Source organism: Delphinus delphis, chromosome 15 (genome assembly GCF_949987515.2).
Source record: "Delphinus delphis chromosome 15, mDelDel1.2, whole genome shotgun sequence".
Taxonomy (NCBI): domain Eukaryota; kingdom Metazoa; phylum Chordata; class Mammalia; order Artiodactyla; family Delphinidae; genus Delphinus; species Delphinus delphis.
This window is the reverse complement of record NC_082697.1, coordinates 52,321,731-52,342,703: the sequence shown is the minus strand read 5'-3', so window position 1 is coordinate 52,342,703 and position 20,973 is coordinate 52,321,731. Positions and strand designations below refer to the sequence as shown.

Below are 20,973 nucleotides of genomic sequence, written 5' to 3'. Positions count from 1 at the left end.
CATGCATTCGTTCAATAAGGTGTTATTGGGCTATGTACCAGGCACAGCAGGATTTAGAATCTATATACACGACTAGATTGAAGACTCCTGGATTATAGAGGAGTCTGCAAGGGATTTTGGTTATCTTCTCTAATTGATCTTCTTTTGTTTTGCCCAGAAATCTGATCTTCTGCCAGCGTGAAGGCAGCTGCCCAAGACTTGTCACCAGCCAACAGGATGGAGGAAGTCAATGGTGAAAAACAATGTGGGTAGATTCCTACAAACTCACCCTCATCAGTTGAAAGAAGAAAGGACTCAAAGCTTGTAATCAAAGCCTGGGACACATGAGCAGGTAAGAGAGGGGAATCCCTTGTAGCAGTGGGTGGTTCTCCAAGAGGGTTGCCCACCTGACAACCAAAAATAATGTGGTGCTCCATCCATACGGAGCCAGTCACGGTTGTCACCCCGGTGACTTCTAGCAGCTCAGAGCAGAGGTCCTCACTGATCAGGTGATCATGCGTGGGAGGGCGGGCGAGGATGACAGGATGGGGCCAGCAAGGCTTTCCGAAAACTTTTGTAGTTTGTATGGACGCATTCTGATTCACGTTGTGTCCGGGTGGAAGTTCTACACATATCACAGATGGAGAGAAAACCCTGGCAGATCTAGTGGCAACCCGGGTTGGATGGTTGGAGAAAGCATCTTCCCTGTACGTTCAGGGTATCAGGCACCTTTATGCTGGGGGTGGAGAAGAAGGGACTCAGGGCCCTCCAGCAACTACCCTCCAGGTCTGGGGGAGAATGAGAATATAGTTACCTCCTTTGTAGAACTCTCCGTCACATGTAATCTGTCACCAAGCTTAATTAATTTCATTGTCTTTTTCTTTCTTTCTTCTCCCCCTCCCCCTCCTCCCCCTCCTCCCCCTCCTCCCCCTTTTTCCTCTTCTTTTTACCATTATAACAATATTTTATTAGTAATCATCAAATACAGTGTTCAGATTTCCCTGGTTCTCTCATAAAATCTTTTCTAAAATTAAATGATTAATTTATTTTTGGCTGCGTGGGGTCTTCGTTGCTGTGTGCGGGCTTTTCTCTAGTTGTGGCGAGCAGTGTGCCGGCTTCGTCGCGGTGCGCAGGCCTCTCATTGCGGTGGCTTCTCTTGTTGCGAAGCATGGGCTCTAGAGTGCAGGCTCAGTAGTTGTGGCGCATGGGCTTAGCTACTCCACAGCGTGTGGGATCTTTCCGGACCAGGGCTCGAACCCGTGTCCACTGCATTGGCAGCTGGATTCTTAACCACTGCACCACCAGGGAAGCCCTCATAAAATCTTATAGAGTTGATTGGTTTGAATCAAGATCTCGTTACCTCAATAAAAAATAAACCAAAAAAAAAAAAAGGAGACATAAGAGCTACCTCAACCAATTACAATACACAGGCCTCATTTGGATCTTGATTCCATTTTCTTAACCCATCCCTTTCCCTTGGCATCTTTCCCAGCTACTACAAGCCCCTTAAAGGCAGAGATGGTGTATCATCGTACACCCAGGACCTAACCCACAGTGCCAGGCACATCGTCCTCAATCCCAAGGGTTTAGGGAATGGCTCACGCCCTAACCTGGAGATTGAGGACATTCAACAGCAGGGAATGCTGCCTAACTGCTTCTAGAAGACATACAAAAGAGAAGGAGGGAGGTGGGTATGATCATTCCCTGTGTCTAAAAATCTGACATGATTTATAATGTCAAAGTCACCAGAAGTGGTGGGAGGACTGAAATGATTTGCAGAAGGGAGGAAAAGCACAGATAGGCAATCTTTCAGATTATTGAAGGAGATGAGGAATGGGGAGCTCGCAGGTGCACAGTTAGCACTGTCGCCAAGGGCTGCCTGTTCAGCTGGGTTGGTCAACAGAGGAGTCAGGGCCACCTGGAAGCTCACAGAGGGTGGTGCCTGGGCCGCTCAGAGCTTCATGGCTGCAGGAGTCTGATCAGGTTTTGAATCTGAACTCTGTCCCTAGCCCATTGTCTGACTTTGGACATGTCACTCTCCAACCCCAGTTTCACATCTCTAAAATAGGGACAATGATATCTACCTCAGAGGGCTGTGGTAAGGACCAAAAAGGTCACAAGTGAAAGCGTCCAGTGGTTTTTGGCACATTCGCTCAATGTAAGTTTCCTATTCTTGTCTCACTGACCGGCTTGTGCCGTGCACTCTGCTCTTCTGAACCTCAAATTTCTTCATCTGCAAAAATGGAATATGTGAGAGTGCCTGGCACATAGTTGAAGCTCAATAAAGGTTTATTTTTAACTTTTTATGATGTTTATTTTGAAACAATTTTAAAGTTGCAAAAAGTACTAGAGAGTTCCCCTATACCATACACCCAAGCTTCCCCTAATGTTAACATCGTGCCTAATCATAACAATAGTACAATGATCCAAACCAGGAAATTAACACCTCACAACTCAACGCCACTAACTAAACTCCAGAAATTATTCAAGTTTCCCCAAGACGGCCTTTTCTGTTCCAGGTTCCAAATCACGATCCAGAGTTGTTGTATCCTTTAGTTTTCTGTGACTTGTGACAGCTTCTCAGTCTTTTACTTGTCTTTCATGACCTTGACACTTTGGATGGGTACTGGTAAATAACTTGGAAAAACACTTCTCAATTTGGGTTCATCTGATGTTTTCTCATGATTAGATGGAGGTTATGCACTTTTTGCAGAAAAACCATGGCAAAGACACTGTGTTACTTTTTGGTTTTCTTTTTTCTTTATTGTGGTAAAATACACAACATAAAATTGACCATTTGAACCATTTTAAAGTGTACAGTTCAGTGGCATTCAGTACTTTCACAGTGTTGTGTGACCACCACCATCTAGTTGGGGTACATTTCCATCACCCGCCGAAGAAGCCCCTCACCCACTAGCACTGCCTCCTCATTCCCATCATCCCCACTCCCCGGCAATCACTAATTTGCTTTCTGTCTCTATGGCTTTGCCTATTCTGGACATTTCATATATATGGAATCATACAATATGCCATCTTTCCTGACTGGCTTTTTTCACTTAGCATCATGTTTTCAAGGTTCACCTGGGTTGCAACATGAATCAGCACACCACTCCTTTTTATGGCTGAATAGTATTCCATGCTGTAGACAAGCCACATTTTATTGATACTTTATTTTCTAATTCAACAGTGAAACCTGGTGAGGCAAGGAGGGCGCAGACCCCCATGACTGGCAGGAGGTACTGTGAAGTGTGTGGAGAAGGGTCAGGACTGGTGCCCTGGGGAGCAGAGGACTGTACTTCACATTGCAGACAATGCTCGAGAGGCCACTGTCACACTGCCGCGGGAGTAGCAGACTCCTTTGAAAACTTCATTTGTGGAAAGGGAAAAACAGTTGTTCAGGAGGAGGGGGAGACGACCCAAGGATGGGAAGGGAAACTCTCCCTGGGGCTGGAGGAGTTGCTTCTCAGTGTCACCAACTTTCTAGGGCCACCCACGCGCCCTGGAGGCCCGCCAGGCCGGGCCAGCAGGGGCTGGGGCTCGGATTGCACTGCGGTGGTCGCCCCAAACGCGCTCAGGGAGGGCCTAGGGCCGCGGGTGACACTTGCTCATTGCTTATGAAGAAAGGGGACCCTCCCTTTAGGCACAAGCAATAGTTGCAAACTTTCATTTATAAACAAGGTGTGCCGAGCAGGAGGGCAAACATTTTCATATCCCAAACGTCACACCCCAGTTGCTCCTTAACTATCAGATGCCCTTAGGTTTCCCGGAGCGGGTCTGGGGGGTGTCGAGCCGCGGGGAACGGTAGCCTCTCAACTTGCCCGCTGTCCCGCAGCCCAACCAGTGCTTGCAGCCCGCGGCCTGGACGCAGCGCGGCCTCGGGCGGAGGGCGGCGCCACAGCGCGCGGCCCGCCCCCGTCCCGCAGCCCTGCTGTCCCGGCGCGCGCACTGTGCGCGTACCCGGGCCCGGCGGCGGCGTGCGCGGGCCGCGCGTGCGCGCTGTGGCGGGGCGAGGGGCGGCGCGGGCGCGAGTCTGTCAGTGACAGCGGGAGGGGGAGAGGGAGGGGGCTGGAGATGGTGGCGGTGGCGTCGGCGGCGGCTCTTCCGACATGAGGCAGCGGCATCGAGGGGCTCGGCTGCGGCTGCGGCCGCGGCGGCATCTCTAGCTCGGGAGGCCGCCCCAGGCGTGGGCAGGCGGACGTCCCGGGAGCGGGCTCTGCGGCAGCGCCGCGGACGGGCCGCCGGCTGAGGGGCCCGCGCCCGCCGCGCCCTGCGCTCGGCGCCCGGCAGCTCCGGGGCGCGGGGTTGGCCCCGGAGGCCGGGAGGGGCGGTGCGGCCGGGTCAGGCCCCGCTAGACGAGCCGCGCCAACGGGGGCGGCCGCAGCGCCGCGGGATCCGCAAACTTGCGCCGGGCCTCGCAGCCCGCCCGCCGCCAGCGGAGCAGTAGAGCGCGAGGGCGCCGGGCGCGGGGCGGGGGCGGGGGTCCGGCCGCCGGCCTTGAAGCGGCCGAGGCGCCGCTCTGTGCGCAGCATGAGGGGCCCGCGGCCGCCGCCGGGAGAGCTGTGTTTGCGAGAGCGGCCCGCGGCGTGAGAGGGCTCGGCTGGACTTTCCCTCCGGAGCCGGCGGCGGAGCAGGCGAGTGCGCGCGTAGGAAACGCACCGCGGGCTCGGGCGGCGCTGGACGGGCGCGGGGACGGCCGCCGCTCGGACCCCCGTGTGTTCCAGGTCCGGCCCCGGTGGCTGCGGTTGGCCTCGAGGGGGGACGGTGGAGTGGCGCTCAGACATTACCCGGTTGTTGTGAGCAGACGGTGCCTTTCCCAGTAGACCGCCGGGGCCCCCACTTAGGAAACCGGTAGAGCTCGTGGCCTTCAGGTGTGCGTACCTGCAGGAACAGATGCCAGTGTAACTCTGGTTGTCTCGCTGATAGGTTCCGGTGACCCCGGCCGGGAGGCTTCCGAGCGCTCGGCAACATGGCTTCCCCGCCCCACCAACAGCTGCTGCAGCACCACAGCACCGAGGTGAGTTGTGACTCCAGCGGAGACAGCAACAGCGTGAGGGTCAAAATCAACCCCAAGCAGCTGTCCTCCAACAGCCACCCGAAACACTGCAAGTACAGCATCTCCTCCAGCTGTAGCAGCTCCGGGGACTCAGGGGGCGTCCCCCGGAGAATGGGCGCCGGAGGCCGCCTGCGCAGGAAAAAGAAGCTGCCTCAGCTGTTCGAGAGGGCCTCCAGTCGGTGGTGGGACCCCAAATTCGACTCCATGAACCTGGAGGAGGCTTGCATGGAGCGCTGCTTCCCGCAGACCCAGCGCCGCTTCCGGTATGCGCTCTTCTACATTGGCTTCGCCTGCCTTCTCTGGAGCATCTATTTTGGGGTCCACATGAGATCCAAACTGACTGTCATGGTAGCCCCTGCTCTGTGCTTCCTCGTGGTGTGTGTGGGCTTTTTTCTGTTTACCTTCACCAAGCTGTACGCCCGGCATTACGTGTGGACCTCGCTGGTTCTTACCCTCCTGGTGTTCGCCCTGACTCTGGCTTCCCAGTTTCAGGTTTTGACGCCCTTCTCAGGACGAGTTGACAGCTTCAATCATACTCGGGCAGCCAGGCCCACAGACACTTGCTTATCTCAAGTGGGGAGCTTTTCCATGTGCATTGAAGTGCTCTTTTTGCTCTACACCGTCATGCACTTACCTTTGTACTTGAGCTTGATTTTGGGAGTGGCCTATTCTGTTCTTTTTGAGACCTTTGGCTATCATTTCCAAGACAAAGGCTGCTTCCCCTCACCTGGAGCAGAGGCCCTGCACTGGGAGCTGCTGAGCCGAGCCCTGCTGCATGTCTGCATTCACGCCATTGGGATCCACCTGTTCATCATGTCCCAGGTGAGATCCAGGAGCACCTTCCTCAAGGTGGGCCAGTCAATTATGCATGGAAAGGATCTGGAAGTGGAAAAAGCGCTGAAAGAGAGGATGATTCATTCTGTGATGCCAAGAATCATAGCTGATGACTTGATGAAGCAGGGGGACGAGGAGAGCGAGAATTCTGTCAAAAGGCATGCCACCTCCAGCCCCAAGAACAGGAAGAAAAAGTCTTCCATACAGAAAGCCCCTATTGCCTTCCGCCCATTCAAAATGCAGCAGATCGAAGAGGTCAGTATTTTATTCGCAGATATTGTGGGCTTCACCAAGATGAGTGCCAATAAGTCCGCCCATGCCCTGGTGGGGCTCCTCAATGATCTGTTCGGCCGCTTCGACCGGTTGTGCGAGGAGACCAAGTGTGAGAAAATCAGCACTCTGGGAGACTGCTACTATTGTGTGGCCGGGTGTCCCGAGCCTCGGGCCGACCATGCCTACTGCTGCATTGAAATGGGCTTGGGCATGATAAGGGCTATCGAGCAGTTCTGCCAAGAGAAGAAAGAGATGGTGAACATGCGCGTTGGGGTTCACACGGGGACTGTCTTGTGCGGCATCTTGGGCATGAGGAGGTTTAAATTCGACGTGTGGTCCAATGATGTGAACTTGGCCAATCTCATGGAGCAGCTGGGAGTGGCTGGCAAGGTTCACATTTCCGAGGCCACTGCAAAATACCTAGATGACCGGTACGAAATGGAAGATGGGAAGGTTACTGAACGCCTCGGCCAGAACGTTGTTGCTGACCAGTTGAAAGGTATGTGCATTTCTTTGCCTTGTCATCTCCTTCCCCAATCCCATTTGTGTTGGAAAAACAAAACAGTCTTTTTCCACTGTCAGCATCTGGAGGCAGATCAGTTGTTCTCGGACACCTTATCATGGGGGCATCTCAGGACCAGTGGGACTTTTCCCCCAGTGAGTGAGGTATCACAGATCTGTTCACACCCTGACAGTGCTGACATAGATGACACCTTTTTTTGAAGGAAGGAGAACTTTGACAATATGTATCCTGCCAGTCGGCTGTTAATGTTTCTGAGATTCTGGGGCAGGTCTGATGAGTGTAAGGGGATTGGAGCCTTTCAGTGGTCAAAACTTTGAAACACCTTAAGAAATTGCCTTTGTGATCCATTTGGTCACCCTGAAGCCCCATCAAAACGTTTTTCTATGCCTTTTTCCAAAAATGTGAAGAATAAAACTTTTCTCCTCTCTGGGCCTCACTTTGCTGGGATAAGGAAGTCGGCTCAGCCCTGCAAGACCCTTGAGAATTAGATGAAATTATGTACCCCTAAGTGCACACTGCCTTTTGCCTAAATCTCTTTTTTTAAAATGTTTGCATTTTCAGCTTTCATTTATTTAACAATGCTTTCTTATCATGGTATTTGTCTTACCTTATAGACTGCAGCATTTTAGAATATTGAACTTCTCAGACAACCAGGTGATTTGAAAGTTTAGACCCCCTCCCCCAACCCCTCAGATGTGTCCCTGTCTTAAGCTCCTTACTGCTATTCTTTATGTTTTCAGTGAGCTGCCTCTTTTATTTTATTTTTCTTTTATTTTCACTTAGGGCAAAAATCTTTGAGGTCTGGGAAATGATGTATAAGTAAGTGGGATCAAAAGTAAGAATTCTAAATAACATCCTCTCCCATCCTTTTTTAAAATTGTCCTTATATTTTACTAAAGTCTTCTGGATTGAGGGGAACATCTATTTTGGAAGTATGTAGGGAAAATAACATGAATTTTTAAAAAGCCAACATTTGTAAAGCTGTATTGTGTTTTGTGGTGCCCCCACGTTGCATAATTACACAGTGAAAAGCCCCAGGGTATGGAATCCTCAGAAGGAGAAGTAACAGCTTAAATCAGAGACAGGAGAAGTAATAGTGTAAATCGGCCCTGGTAAGTGATTGAGTTTGAGGGCCTGGGTAAATTGTCAGCCTTGACACAGTCCCGTGTGCTCAGTTGATATTTTCTTTCTCTGCTTGTGATCGGAGTTCCATGTCATTTACTTATCTATTATCTGGTGAGGGTGCTTTATTCTTATCCTAATTTTTCTTTATTCTGTTAATTTTGCCAACAGTTGAAGAATTTGTGGGTAGAGTAGAAATATATTTTCACTGCATAATTCTCTCTGCCTCAATAGCTTGCAAGGCTACATTGATGAGGTCAGAAACTATACTTTGTAGTTCGCTTAAGAGATTCTGCTGTGACAAGTGTCTTCCTTTGCAGGAGGGTGTCTCTTGCTCTGGAATCTGGAGGTGCCAGTGGAGTGGGGTGCGGATGTAATCCCTGCTTGACATTTTGGCACCTTTGGGATCTGAGTGTCTCAGGCTCTGTCCTCAGGGGTTGTGGGACAGATTCCAGAGAATGGAGCAGCGCTGTACTACATTAGATTAAGTATGACAATGATAGCAGTTTTGTAAGTGGTGCTTTGAACAGTGTATTACTTGAATTTCAAAAATAAAAACAGATGTAATCATTAAGTATGTCTGGAAATTGCCAGGTCTTTGATTCTTTGGCAATACCCATTTTTGTTAATTTATGTGTAATTTTATTTTCAACTTACAGATCAAAGGTCTCAAAGACACTGACCAAAAAAAAAAAAAAGAAAAGCCAGAATGAGTTTGTTGATTTTTAGGAAAAACTCACATAGTGTAAATTTCGTAAATTAACCTTTTCTTTAAATTTGTGTACACTGTATATTTATAAGGAAAAGTTTTAGCACTGGATGGGATATGGGGAAGGATAGAAGGCTTAGCTTAACCAGTGATTTTTTGGTATGATATTCTTTCCTTTAACAGTTTCCCTGAGACCATGATTTTTGCTTTATTCAGCACATTTTGAAAACCTCTGGACGGGACCCCAGTAATAGAGGATGTCTACACAACTTCCTGACCTTTTTTGAAACTGCACAGTTCAATTTTCCTGACATTGTACAAATCTGCTCAGTTGAGATGATAGCATAGTTTGTAGAAGACCCTTTTCATACAGAGGGCTAAGGTTATATACATAAGATTCCTTTTAGCCCATCTTTGGGTTTGTGGCAGATATTTTTCTCTACGCAGTGTTGGCAGTTTTGTCCTTTTGTCCCCTTTTCTGATCTTGGGGTTAAAAATAACCAGTAGAGGATTCTGTAGAAATGAATATCCATTGAATAAACTGGGGATTCCAGCACTAGCCTGGCGGTGTGAAAGGAAGCTGCCGCTCTGTAATTTGTCTGAACAGGCTTTGTGGGAAGTGGACTTTCATCATTTCTGCACATTCACTCACCCCGAGAACATCTTTGTTGTGCTTTCACGGCGCCTGGCCCCATAGACGCACAGGTGGAGTCGTGATGGTTTGTGACTTGGGGGAGCTCGAGGGTATAAACATCGTCGAGTCCAGAGGTGGGAATACAGTAGAGAGGTGCACGCACCTGGGGGGTCTTGAGGTCGAGCAGTGGCTTTCCAGTGGATAAAAGAAGGACATTCGGTGCAGAGGAGGAAGCGTGGGCAAAGGCTTGGGTTTACGTTTCTTGGTGGACTGGGCAGTTTAAGTAGTTCATCAGGACAAGGAAGACTGCGATTACCTGGGAAGGAGTTTGGATTCCATCCTGTAGGTAATGGGTAGCCACTGATGGGCTTTGAGCAGGAAGCTTAGGTGATCTGATTTGCAATTTGAGAAAGTTTACTCTTTCAGTTCTAGGGAATGTGAGTTGGTGATTAGTGAGCTGTTTCAGTAAATCCCAGGCAGAGGCAATAGTGGCTTAGACCAAGGTAACAGCAGTGGTAGTGGAGATGAGGGGATAGATGTGAGCAGCAGTAAGATCAGCTGGATTGGATTTATAACCGTATTTAAACAGATGACGGGGGCAGGCAAGGGGCTTGATTCTTTGAACCGGAAATGGCTTTTCAAGTTTCTGGAATTGACATGGGGACAGTTTGACATCAGTCATGGGTGAGAGGCCTTTGAAGTTTCTGTGGTGTGAATGGAAAATGCAGAATCAAGTTGTAGAATATGAGATAGGCCAGGAGCCCCTGGCTTGTCCATTCATTCATTCAACAGATAATTTATTTTGTTTTGGGCACATTTCTAGGTGCTGGGGATACAGCAGTGAACAAAACACCAAAATTTCTGCCCTCGTGGTGATTCTGTTATAAAAGGATGATCAGACAATAAACAAGTAAAAGATAAAGTTTGTGTGTGAAATTTTAGAGAGGGTGCCCAATCACTTAGAGAGAAGGTTGAAAGAATTTTCAGCACAGGACTAGGATTTTGGAAATGATCCAGAAAGTGAGGGGCAATTATTATTAAAGATTAGGAAGAAATAGTCTGATTTGAGTGATGGGAAGAAGGATCCTTTCACACTATTTGGGACATACCACCGGGCCCATGAGGGTACTGGCTGTTCCGTTCTGTCTTGGGCCACAAGCAAAAAGGTGAGGAGTGTTGTCTAGAACTGTTAGTTTTTCCTTTCATAGGTAGAGAGTCACAAAGAAAGTGAAACTGTCAGAAAATACAGTCATATTTTCTCTTAAATACTAGGAAGGTAAAACGAAGGTGCACAGTCATTCCAAATCGACACCAACACTCATGTATTTGTAGAAGGGAATGTTGAGGCTACTGCATTGTTAGGTGCAGAAACAAAACAAGACTTCCCCCCCAAACCAAGCTTTTAGCTCGGGGAAAGATCTGTTGATGTGCATTGGTAGAGATGGTTACCCACTGGCCACCTCAGTGACCGAGCCCTTCGCCATGTGCTGATAGGTGGCACTTGGAAGAGTCCCTGTCTAGCCCCTGTCTGGGGCCACTCCTCAAACTGACAGTGGACAGACATACTTGGCGCTTCAGCTTTTGCCAGCAGCTGTCCCAAACTTGAAGTCTGGGCTCCCTGGTTCCCTGCCAGCTACAGCTAGGAGCCCTGGCTACACACTAGTTTAGGGTGCAGTTTGCTTGCTCAAATGCACCCCTGGCTTCAACTGGTAGCTTGGATAGCTTGTAACCCTTGCCACGGTAGTGCTTGCCCACAGCTGACCGCTTGGTGTCCGCTCTTAAGTCATGTTGAAGAGAAACTCCCTGCTCACCTGCGTCCTTGCACGGACTCGCTTGTGCACGTCGAAACAGCCTCTCGAGTAGCAAGGGGCAGAGATAAGATGAAGCAGAAAATTTGGCTTGACATCTGGGATCGGAGACGACAAACAGCTGTGGAGTCGGTGCTCAGGCAGCCCCCGATGACCGTTTATTCAGGCTCCTTCAGACCAAATTATGTGGCTTCCAGAGGAGCACACAGCTGTTAATTCTTTTTTTTTTAATATTTATTGATTGATGGATGGATGGATGGATGGCTGTGCGCGGGCTTTCTCTGAGTTGCGGTGAGCGGGGGCTACTCTTCGTTGCGGTGTGTGCTTCTCCTTGTGGTGGCTTCTCTTGTTGCGGAGCACGGGCTCCAGGTGCGCAGGCTTCAGTAGTTGTGGCTCAGGGGCTCTAGAGCGCAGGCTCAGTACTGTGGCACACAGGCTTAGTGCACCCGTGCTCCGCGGCATGTGGGATCTTCCCGGACCTGGGCTCGAATCCGTGTCCCCTGCATTAGCAGGCGGATTCTTAACCACTGCGCCACCAGGGAGGTACCCCCCCACCCCAAGCTGTTAATTCTGAGGACCAGCTTTTGAGTAGAATTAGCCTTTGGCAAAGAAAGTTAAGGGAATGGTTCCCTGAATTTCAGGTGGAATGAAGCAGGGAGGATAATCTTTTCAGGTAGAATAACTAAGAAGGAAAAATTAAAAAGAAGCAAACAGAATAAGTAAAGAAATTTCGGGGTTCTCATTTACTAGCCAGCCTTCAAATAATAATTGTATTTCTACTTACTGGTTAGTGTCGCCTATGTACTTTGCTGTGGAATAATAATCTTGAAAAGAACACAGTGAATTTTCTATCGTGTGTGCACATGTGCTTAAATTTTCGTCTCTCTGTTGATTGGTGACTTAATTGGTATTGCTGTTTGGATTTCGATATTGTGAGAGTATAGTCATTCCACATACACACATAATAAATATTTACCATGTTAGCCATTTAGCCATTTTTAAGCCTGTCAGCTGGATTTTCTTAACTGCTTTGGCCTTCAGTCTGTTGCACTATGTTGAAGAATGTGTGGAAAATCTGGCTCTCAGAGATATATAATTAGAAAGTGGAGGAGCATTTTGATAGCTGTTTTAGACAATTGTGGATGTTTTTCTTTGATACTGTACCAACATCCAAGAAGTGGTAGTTTCTTAAGGGTTAGTTGCAATATGGAATCTGAAATCCTACTAATCAGTTTTTTCGTCTGCTATCAAAACCCCGTTGGATTTTTTTTTTTTTTTTTTTTTTGCAGTACGCGGGCCTCTCACTGTTGTGGCCTCTCCCGTTGCGGAGCACAGGCTCCAGACGCGCAGGCTCAACGGCCATGGCTCACGGGCCCAGCCGATCCGTGGCATGTGGGATCTTCCCAGACCGGGGCACGAACCCGTGTCTCCTGCATCGGCAGGTGGACTCTCAACCACTGCGCCACCAGGGAAGCCCCCGTTGGATTTTTAAACGAACCTTTCCCCGGGTGTGATTTTCTAACGTCATGTATTGGTCATTTGGAAAATTATGGTTTCTTGAGTTATGCAGATCTTCCAAATGTTGACAGAAGCGAAGTCTTTAAATATAGGGACGATGTCAGCTTCACAGTGGCAGATAAAAGCTTTCCAAAATTCTGGTTTTCACTTGAAAGTTTGAGTTTCATCCTTGGCAACAAATACTGTCAGTTGTTTTCCTTGAAGCGACAGACTCATTTCATTCATTTTTCAGGAACGGTCTGCCAGATACTCAAGTCTGAGTGACCATAGTCTGTCTGTGGGTCAAGTATAAACGATGTTCCATCAAAAAAGCAGCTAGTTCAGCTTGCAGCCCAAACAGGTGTGCAGATGCTTTTGGTGACAACCAATCACGTCAGTGCTCTGGGCGGTGCTGTTCCCATGTCATCCCACAGAACGTTAAAGGGACACACACTCAAGATTTAACACAATTATTCGATTTTACTGCTTCATCAGAGGACATTCTTAAGTGCAAATGACCGTTTTTTCCTTCTGCAAGTGTGTGGTGAGACAGAGCTCACTGATGACTAGCACAGTTTAGTCAGGCACCAGCAGTCTTAACCACCTTTGCTTTTGTACCATCAAGGCCAATGTCAACACTGAGAAAGGCAAATAATGTCTTAGTGTTATTATGAAAATAGTTTTGATCTCACAGATACCTTGTAGAAGTCTTAGGGACCCATGGGGGTCTGCACACCGCACTTTCAGAACTGCTTCCCTAAATGGTAAGATAGGAAGAGTGAGGGTTTTGTACCTACTCCTCAAACACACATTCTCATGTAGATGGGACAGTTCACACTGGAATTAGGATAGACATGTGACATTTATTGTGGAAGTAGCAAGTGACTTCAGTTCATACATTTCCTTTTTCTCAAAAAAATCCTTTGTGATTCTGCCAGATCTCTGCTGCTGGTGTTGAGGGGTCAGGATGAAGACTGTCAACTTTGTTTTTTGATTTATTTTTGCCGGGCTCCCCCTTTGGCAGAATAGTATAGCGGTCCTGTGCGTGGGTTTTGGTTTCCCATACATTTGGATTCATTTCTCATTTCTGAACTGTGGAACCTTGGGCAAGCTAGGAATGATAGCTCCTCCGTCAGAGGCCTGTTGGGAGACTCAAACGAGATGATTATTCAAGTAAAGCACTTATTAGCATAGTGACTTGATTGCAACAGGCGTTCAATAAATAATAACCAACTCTTCTGCCTGGGGAGTCACGTTTTGTACTGCACTCAAGGGTGTTTCTTTTTTCCGGCACTCTGTTTGGTGCACATCTTGCATAACTGGGTACTGAAACCCAGAACACACCAGGGACTGTGATTGTGTCAGTTTCTCGAATGAAAAAGGGCAAGTGTCCAAAATACAGAACACCAATAACTTGCCCTAGTTAAACTGTAGCTGCCAGGTTTGGTAGCTTCTTTACTGAAAAACTCTAGGGAGTTTAGGCAGTATTGTTCTTGGGCTGCTTCTGGTCCCCAGAGCTTAGAGGTACTTAAGATGATGTGACCCTTGATAGTTGAGAAATTATGGGAAAATCTTTAGCTTTGGGACTCTGGAGATATTGGACGATGTTTACACCAGAGTAGTTAGTTATTCAGCTCTACTGTATTCTGCTGTAAACTCATTTATTTATTAAATAAGTATCAAGTGAGTTTCTACTATTTGTGAGGCCTGGACTAGGTTCTGGAGATAGAGCTCTGTGCCCTCTTAGACCCTACAGCCTAGAAGGGAAAGTAGACATTAATCAAATAATCACCTAAACAAATGCTCTATACAAAAAGGGCTGGAGATAGGGAGACTTACTATCTCCATTTTATAGGTGAGGGAACTGAAGCACAGAGAGGTTAAGTAACTTGCAATGGTCACACAGCTAGAAGAAGCTACTAAGTGGTGGAGCCAATATTTAATCCCAAAGGACTGTATTAGAAAACATTGGTCCCCGCTTCATAGAAATTGTTTTAAGGATTAAAAGAGAAAATGATATTAAGTACTTAGAAAAGTACTCGGCACATAGTAACTCTCCGTAGAGATTAGATTCACCAAATAGTGTTACTGAAAGTGGGGACAGTTTTCTTAGTAGCAGCAACAACAGAAAAAAACCTATACCTTTCTTTGTTCAGCTCTTTCCTGTTCAATGTTTTCAGGCACGTTGTTACCTCAGCCATTGTGAAATCTTAGGATCTTGGGGACTTGTGTATGTTGAGAAGTTTGTGTACTATTTCCTTGATTCTTTCCCGTTATCCTCCAGGTTTCAGGCTGAGTTGGTTTCTTAACATCTTGTGAAGGTGACCAGTGGCTTTTTTCAAGAATCAATATAAACTCTTGGATTTTAGCTTCTTTGGTGTATTTCCCTCCATTACAGATATCATTTTTCTTTTTTTTGATGCTCAGATTGTCCTGTCTTGGGCCCTGAGAACCCTTTCCAGTTGGCCTCTGAATCCTTTTCATACAAACTGGCAGTGTTTGTACTCATCGAGTAACATTTTTATGGAGTAGAGAAATTATAGGCATTAAAATCTCATTAATTCTGTTTGTCTGGTATGTTTGTTTAGCGAGACTGAGGTAAGGTTTACCCTCTTTTTTGAAAAGAAAATTAACACTATATGCATGTTTGTATGAAGAAAGAGCACTGCTGAACAAATGGTTTGTGCTTTTTCAAGCTCCTCAGAAGCTTTAATTTACATTCTTACAATTGACAATTATAGAGCAATGCAGCATATCTGTCTCTGGTATCTTCCCACTAATGCCTGTTGAGGGACAGGTGCCTGTGAATGTTGGTAAATAAGGATAAAGAACAATAAAATGAAAGAAATGAAAGAAATCCTAGACCAAAATGTAGATCACTTGTTTGCAGACTGAAGTGTGCCCCCAGCCCGTCGAGCCCCATCCCCCAGGACAGCTGTGAAGGGTTCCAGGAGGCCCAACTTCAGGAATCCCCTTCACAGGAACCTTGTTCTGAATAGTGATTCCTGGAATGACTGCCCTGCCACTCTCCTTTCTGTCATGTATAATGTGCATTTGACTTACTTATTTTGTTTCTGATCTGTCTCCACCCCACTGGAATGTGTCTTGAGAGCAGGAATGTTTGCACATTTTATTTACTGCTGTATTCCTAGTGCCAGAAACATAGCTGGCATATAGCAGATGCTCAATATTTGTGACATGAATGAATGAATGAATAACCACAACCCAGACATTTACATGGAACAAACCAGAAAGGAGAGGGAAGGCAACAACTGGTTTTCCAGGAATAGTTGAGTGGTTAATTAAATAGAGGCTACTGGTAGGATCATTAAAGAACTTAGGGAAGGAGAGGGGAGAGTGCCCGGGAGTGTGAAATGGGCCCATGCGTGTGGGACAGTGGGCAGTCCCGGGCTCCCGGGCTCCTGAGTTCTTCGGGGAAGGCCGCCGGGCAGGAACTCAGAGGATTGAAAACCCAAGTGTTTATTTAGGGTTCAGGAAATATGGGGTTGAATGGCTTAGTTTACGCAATCATTTTTAAGCTTTTTAAAACGGAGATTTCAGGAAGTATATTTATCTTTAATAATGCTGTAGCTCCTTACAATTCCTATTTGATTATAATTTATGCACATGGAAAGCCAGCATACCCTTTTTTCGGCAAAGCTCCAGCATAATCTTTGTGCATAATTTCCAGGATTTTTATGTAATGCTATTAAATTCTGTTCATTTTTTTTTCTCCCAAAGAAAAATGTGCTACTGAAATCAGCTTTTAGATATTTATATTTGTGTTTGAATTGTATGGGAAATATTAACTTTGGTTTTTTACCACGTAGTTTGTAGAGAGGAAGAAAACCCACATGCAGGTGATTTATATTCTTGTTTATGGATATCAACATACAATATCCCGTTAAGACTTTGACATTTTAAGTGAAAGAGACTATTGCGCATTGATTTAGTTCTGCCCTATTAAGTGTTAACGTCTCAAGTGTGGATTATACTGCATTCTGTAACTTCATAAACAAGTTCTTTTCCCCATGAGAAATGCTTCTTGTGGTCATTAATGTTAATTTTTGTTTTGTGAATGAGCTGTCTAAAACCAGGGAAGGGTGATGTTCTGAAAGAAAAGTAGTTTTATAGAATTATTGTTTGAAAAAATAAATTTGTTCAGTAGATTAGCTTTTCATCTTGAGATGTTTTCTCCACTAACTAGTTAAACACTTTCGGGAAAATAATTTAATCTCTCTGTCTCAGTTTCTTCCTGTTTGTAAAACGTAAAGTTTGAACTAGATGCGCTTTAAATCCCCCACCCTTCTCTAAGAATAGCTGAGCTTCTGTGACTGGAACATAGTACGCGTTCTTCATATGAAAAACTGGTTTCTTCTTCATTCATTTGTTTAAACTGTGAACCCTTATTTAGATAAATTTAGCACATGGAAACTCAGATTTACCTAACCGCTAAATTGCGGGGCATGGTGAAATTCTTAATGTTCTAAAGGATTCTTTACTTCCTTTAAATATAAGTAAATAAGATGGAGTTATAGAAGTATAATTTACACATTTTTAAAATCACATTTGTTATATAAAGCCAGGGTATCATTAGAGGAAACCCATTTTATTTTGAAAGTTTGAGAACTACTTTTGAAATGGCTTGGAGAAAATGTGAAGTGATTAAATTAAAAAAATGTGCTTCAGTTTCTGTTTGAACATTACTTTGGAGAGAGATTGGAAGGTTAGTTGCCAGTAAGATGAATTTCACTTGTGTTGGCAAGTTTTTCACTGGCAGGACAGAGCAAATACTGGATTAATAGTGTTCTTACTGATTATTCCGTTAATAAAAGACTCACTTGCTCCTGACGGTGAGTTCCTGGATCTGCTGACTGTATAGTTAGTATGCCAGGGTCCTATGTATTTACTGTGTAGTTAGTGTGACTTTAGTAGCCCCCAAATTAATACACCTGGAAAGTGTCTAGCTTAGGCCTCTTAATTAGGAATTAGAGGTCACCAAATGATAAAAGGAAACCCTTGGATTTAATTGTAAAGGATTTATAAAAGAAATTGAATGGTTTTCTTATCCTTTCTTACAAATAGCGAAGCATAGCAAAGCAGCTCATGGAAAGTAATATAACATTTTCTGTGATTTGCATGGCTGGAGAAACAAAGTGAAAAGGAAAAACACTCTACTTTGTTCTGAAAGACAGCTTTGACTCTGGGTACATATGTCATCTGACCTGAGAGAGAATTTCACCTCAACAAAGGCCCAACTTGTGAAACTGTAGCTTCCCTCAGAGAAACTGTTATTCACAGCCCGTTGGAGTCATATGTTTTCTACCAGCTAAGGCGACTGACTCAGTGTGTCAGTAATTGCAGGAGGTTAAAAACTTTTGGAACACCATGCAAACAAAACATTTCAAAGGATTTTTCTGGTCTCTAACACACATTTCATAGTGACTTTCTCAGCTGGAATAACTTAATTAACTCTGTGTTCTTTCTGGCTCCTGAAAGAAATTGTGATTTATGAACACTTTCAGAGCTGATGATTCTAAGATAACAACTTTGTCCCTCTGCCATTTGAAGTTCAAATGCAAATGTTTGCTTTCATAGCTCTAGTCATGATGTTACTTTATTTAGTAGCTATTAAATTTCCAATTCCATATACTCCCCTGGAGGTGTTCCAGTTTGCACTAAGGTTTCTGTTTCTTTCAACAACATTGGTTATGGTGTGTGGAACTTTCCTGAACAAGGAATATGAACAAGGTTCTTAGAGTGGCTGATTTTAAGCTTTTCTTTTTTAAATAACAGCTCTTTTTGACATATAATTCACATACTGTACCAGTTAAAGTATGCAATTCAGTGATTTTTAGTATATTGACAGATGTGTGCACATCACCATAATCAATCTTAGAACATTTTTATCACCCCCAAATGAACCTCTGTACCCATTAGCACTCACTTCCCATTTCCACCTAAACCTCCCAGGCCCTGGCAACCACTAATCTACTTTCTGTCTCTGTGGATTTGCCTATTCTGGACGTTTCATACACATGAAATCATGCAATATGCAGCCTTTTGTGTCTGATTTCTTTCACTGAGCATATTGTTTTCAAGGTTACCTGTGTTGTAGCCTGTATCAGTACTTCATCCCTTTATTTGGTTGCATAATATTCCATTGTATGGATAGATCACATTTTGTTTATCCATTCATCGGTTGATGGAAAAGTGATTCTTTTTTCAAAATCAACAAACTGATTGTTTGAAAATAAATTGAAATGATAAAAAATCTTTTATTATTTAATAATATAACTTGACTAAAATATGGCTATTTCATTTTCACTAGTGTTTAGAAGTTTTCCTGAGAGACATGATTAAATGAGATTTAATACTGAATTGTAGTTTCACATAATCAGTTTAGTTTTTTTTTTTAACAGCTGTTCTCTTTTCTAAGCTTGATCCATGTTGATTAAATATTAAATTCTCTGATTCCCTTCCTTTCTCCCAGCCAGTTCCTGAATAGACAGCTTTGGGAGTAGCATGTGGTTGACTTTGAAACCAGCCTCATTTGATACGTTGTTAGATATAGATATCAAATATAGTATTAATAAGTCTTTCTGGATTTGTCAAGTTTTCTGAAGAGCTCAGGATTTCCCCCTTTAGTCAATCAGATGTTTTCCTGGTTAAGCAGTTTAAACATTTGGTTCTGTGTTTCTGAAATGTATAAAACACTTTTTACCTTCATAAAAATGAAATATGCCAAATAAAATTTAATTTTCTTGTTGACTCAGTTATTTTTATTGCTTGTTATTTGGCTTTTATTGATATAGCAATTTGACTATAAAAATCGGACTTTTTGCTTTATTTTAAATAAACCAAGATTATTGTTTTTCCAGTTCTTATGTTTTTAAATACTTTTTCTGCTTGCTGTCTTGCTATCAGCTTATGTAGCTATCAGCGTATGCTTTCCTATAACAGGTTTGCTCCTGGTTTTCACTTTACTCCATAAAAAAACCCCCAAATAACCAAGCTCATTAACCTTGCAGATATAGTTTCATTAAAGAGACTAAGAGTTCCGTCTTTGTGCAAGTTTTTGGTTGTCAGCTATGTTCTGAATAAGTTGCTAGGTACTGAGTTCAGATGAGTAAGATGTTATGACAGTTATTTTTATTATATTTTTAAGGGGGAGGAGAAAGGGAAATTTGAATCAAATCTGTGTCTTAGTAAATGTAGCATGTTTTCCACAAGACTGAAGTAGGTTTCTTTTGAGTGTGTAGAGATAGAAAATGGGAATTATAGATTCTATAACTAATGATGAATTAATTAGAATTCATTAACAATTCATTCTATAACTCGTTGTATTATAAAGCTAAAACGTGAATGTTAAATTTGGGAAGTATTGATTGTTGTTGAAATTTACCAGAATTTTGGGAAAGTACTTTGCAGACTTCCCCAAGAACGATCTGGTAAGAATAGCTGATTGTATAGGAAGTGTGTGCGTTGGGCATCCTCTAATACCCTGCCAAGGAAGGAGAGGCCTTATTTCTTCCTCTTTGGTTTAAGCTGAAGGTGTGTATGGGTTTGCAGCCCCCAAATTTAGTCGTCCAGCCTTTAGTATGGTGCTAGTCTGTGGTTGCTGTTTGTTTTAGGAAGGTCTGTTCTTCCTGAAGGGCCTGGCCAGGTGCCAGGCGCCCAGTGCAGGCCCAGGCGACTCCGAAGTTACCTGATCTGTGCTCGCTCCTCACGCTGCAGGTTACATTCCTGTGTCTGTCAAGCCTATGGAGGCTTCGGCCTTCTGGTTTAGTAAGACTGTTCTCTGAGGTTAAAAATTAAGGTAGATTCAATTCTTAAGAGGATGGGTTGTCAATGTCTTAATTGTCTAGTAGTTAACATGTTAATAAACGCCATGTGTGCATCATTTTTCTCTTTAGGAAAGCGTGTCGCCTAACCTGAGGGGTTCTGGTTCTGATCAAATGGGATGGGGCATGTAAGAGTGCCTGGTGCGCGGTAGGTGTTTAGCGGATGTTGGTTTTCAGCCTGCCCCCTCCCCCCAACCTGTTTCTCAAGTGTTGAAACCCATGCAATGGATGGTACCCGCCCTCCCCAGCAGCTGTGAGAAAGCGGTGGTGGGGGAGCACAGCGGGAGTGGGTGCTCTAGTGTCAGGTCCCCACCACTGAGAGTCAAGGAGGGAGTCAGATGCAGGCTTCCCTCCTATCCAGACAACGCACCTTTCGTCTTTGGTGCTCACCTGCCCTTTGCATGTGCTTCTCCCCCTGCCGTGAGCTCCAGGCACAGGGGGATCGGGATGGGGATTGTGATAAGGGAGACTGTAAAACCAGATACATGAGAAGCTGGACACAGTGTTTCACAGCACTGGGGCTGCGCAGAAAAATAGAGCAGGGTGAGGACGTAGTCACTGCTGTTCATGATTTTGTGTCTGGTGGAAGGAAGGTGCATTCATTTCTCTGAAGAGATGTTAATAAATTTTATGGCTGATTTATGACTGTGAACGCAGCACTTGAATTCCCGCTTCCCCCCTTTTACAGATAAAGAAA

The 20,973-nt window shown here is 45.0% G+C and overlaps 1 protein-coding gene across 3 annotated transcripts in view; it reads left to right on the top strand.

The window, feature by feature from the left end:
* Positions 1-215: 215 nt before the first annotated feature.
* Positions 216-20,973, top strand: part of ADCY9 (adenylate cyclase 9) — a 136,648-nt gene continuing 115,890 nt past the window's right edge. Inside the window, exons 1-2 of one of the 3 annotated variants that reach the window (XM_060031653.1) lie at positions 216-331; positions 4,903-6,638. In XM_060031653.1, the coding sequence (XP_059887636.1) occupies positions 4,946-6,638 (1,693 nt within the window). In that variant the 5' untranslated portion in view covers positions 216-331; positions 4,903-4,945. The other 2 variants (XM_060031651.1, XM_060031652.1) reach the window with 2 other exon arrangements.